This window comes from Asparagus officinalis, chromosome 8, assembly GCF_001876935.1.
Source record: "Asparagus officinalis chromosome 8, Aspof.V1, whole genome shotgun sequence".
Taxonomy (NCBI): Eukaryota; Viridiplantae; Streptophyta; class Magnoliopsida; order Asparagales; family Asparagaceae; genus Asparagus; species Asparagus officinalis.
Window position 1 is genome coordinate 63566438 of NC_033801.1, and position 1694 is coordinate 63568131.

The 1694-nt window shown below is 36.7% G+C and overlaps 1 protein-coding gene across 1 annotated transcript in view; it reads right to left on the reverse strand.

Annotated features, from left to right (window-relative positions):
* LOC109820288 (protein POLAR LOCALIZATION DURING ASYMMETRIC DIVISION AND REDISTRIBUTION-like) overlaps positions 477-1694 on the reverse strand; it is a 3484-nt gene continuing 2266 nt past the window's right edge. The window contains exons 3-4 of the mRNA XM_020386418.1: positions 919-1209; positions 477-722 (exon numbers count right to left, since the gene is read on the reverse strand). Of these exons, the coding sequence (XP_020242007.1) occupies positions 711-722; positions 919-1209 (303 nt within the window). The 3' untranslated portion in view covers positions 477-710. The remainder of the gene's footprint in view (positions 723-918; positions 1210-1694) is intronic.

A 1694-nucleotide genomic window follows, 5' to 3' on the forward strand; every position in this document is an offset into this window, starting at 1 on the left:
AATTGTTAGAGCAGGAAGAAGAATGGATGGGTTAGGATCAGTTTATATTTTGGTCATGAAGGAAACAATTTGAGTGGGTGCTATCTATCACAAGACAACTTTTTATGCAATACATTGGAAGATGAATAGACCCCATGGGCTTGAGACTTGTGGACTGCACACTACGTACTTCGAAAGACTCCAGAAAGACAAATTTCTGTGAAGTACTGAAAGCAAACATCTCCTAGAAAATTACAAATTACTCCTCTCAGAGGCGCCTAATCTATGATCGTTCATGAGACTTTGCAAAGCGGCGGTAGTTTGTAGCAGAAGGCAGAATATATATATAAAAGCAAAAAATGGGTCACGATTCAGGCTTTAATAAGCTTAAATCGCTCGGAGGCGCATTACCATATATAGAGATGTGTTATGATCAGCATATTAGGAGTACGAAATCATTCCCGTACTGCTAATCACAGAGAGAGAAAAAAGCGAACATTTACTTATCTGAAATCCATAAGCACACCCTTAATATTTACCGAATGCACAAGAAATGCATGTTTTTAATCATTACAGGCTCAAAACAACTCCAAAATTTGACTTTCCCCCATCCAAAAGCTAGAACTAATTGCACTTCCAAACAAAAGGTAATTGATTCTGCACTAAGAGCATCCTCGATACATCTCCTCCAGATCAAAACATGGGATACTTCCATTTGCTTGCTCTTCATATCACGTACTTACCTAAGAGATGAACAAAGTTTCAATCTTGCATTATGATATTATCAGAGATGAGAAACATGGGGCGGAGCCAGAACGTTCAACCCCGGATAAAGCACAAACAACACAGAAACAGAACTCTTACTCGAGGCGTGACACAGACTAGTCACTAAAAATGAATAAAGCATAAAATTCTTTAACATATCAGTTGAGTGCTCACCTGAAGAGTACGTGTTACCTCTTTGTGCTTCGAGACGAGCCTTGCAGTGTCTCGCCACCAGCAAATCTCCGTCTCTTTTTCTTGAAGCTTTCCTTCAGCACATTCTAGTGCAGTTTCGAGCTCTGCAATCCTCTCTTGCTGTCTTGTTTCTAAAAGCTCATGCAATCTTCGTTCGAGCTCAAGGGGACAAACCCCATTGTGATCTCTAGTCGCTTCTTGTTTTGGCTCATTGATCGCTTCCACAAAATTTGCACTCGAGCTTTCTGAATGATCGATATTCATGCTTTCCACCTGTCATTATTGACAAATTTTGAGAACATCTTTGGTGTGCTTGGAGTTTATTATGAACTCAATGGTTTATATTTAAGGCCACTTAATTTGGAATTCAAACTTTACTCCAAAACAAAAATTGGAATTTAAAGTGCAAGAATTGATATGACATATAAATACTCATATATTTTGAAGTTTGTTGATTGTTCATACGAAATCAACAAAATAATAATAATAATAATAATAATAATGGTTTCTATAGAAACATATATTTAACAGAGTCAAGTATTTATGTAATGTGTGATACCATAACAGAGAGACGTAAATCCCTTTAAAAGAAAATCTCACTTAATTTGACTATTTTTTTTTCAAACTACGAAGTTAAAATCCAGACTCCTCAACATCATATTTATTGGTATACGGAGTCCAGTGATCATAGGTCATTTTCCTCATAGGACTTCATAAGAGAATTCTATACATCCAGAACAACTGATGGTGTTAATTTC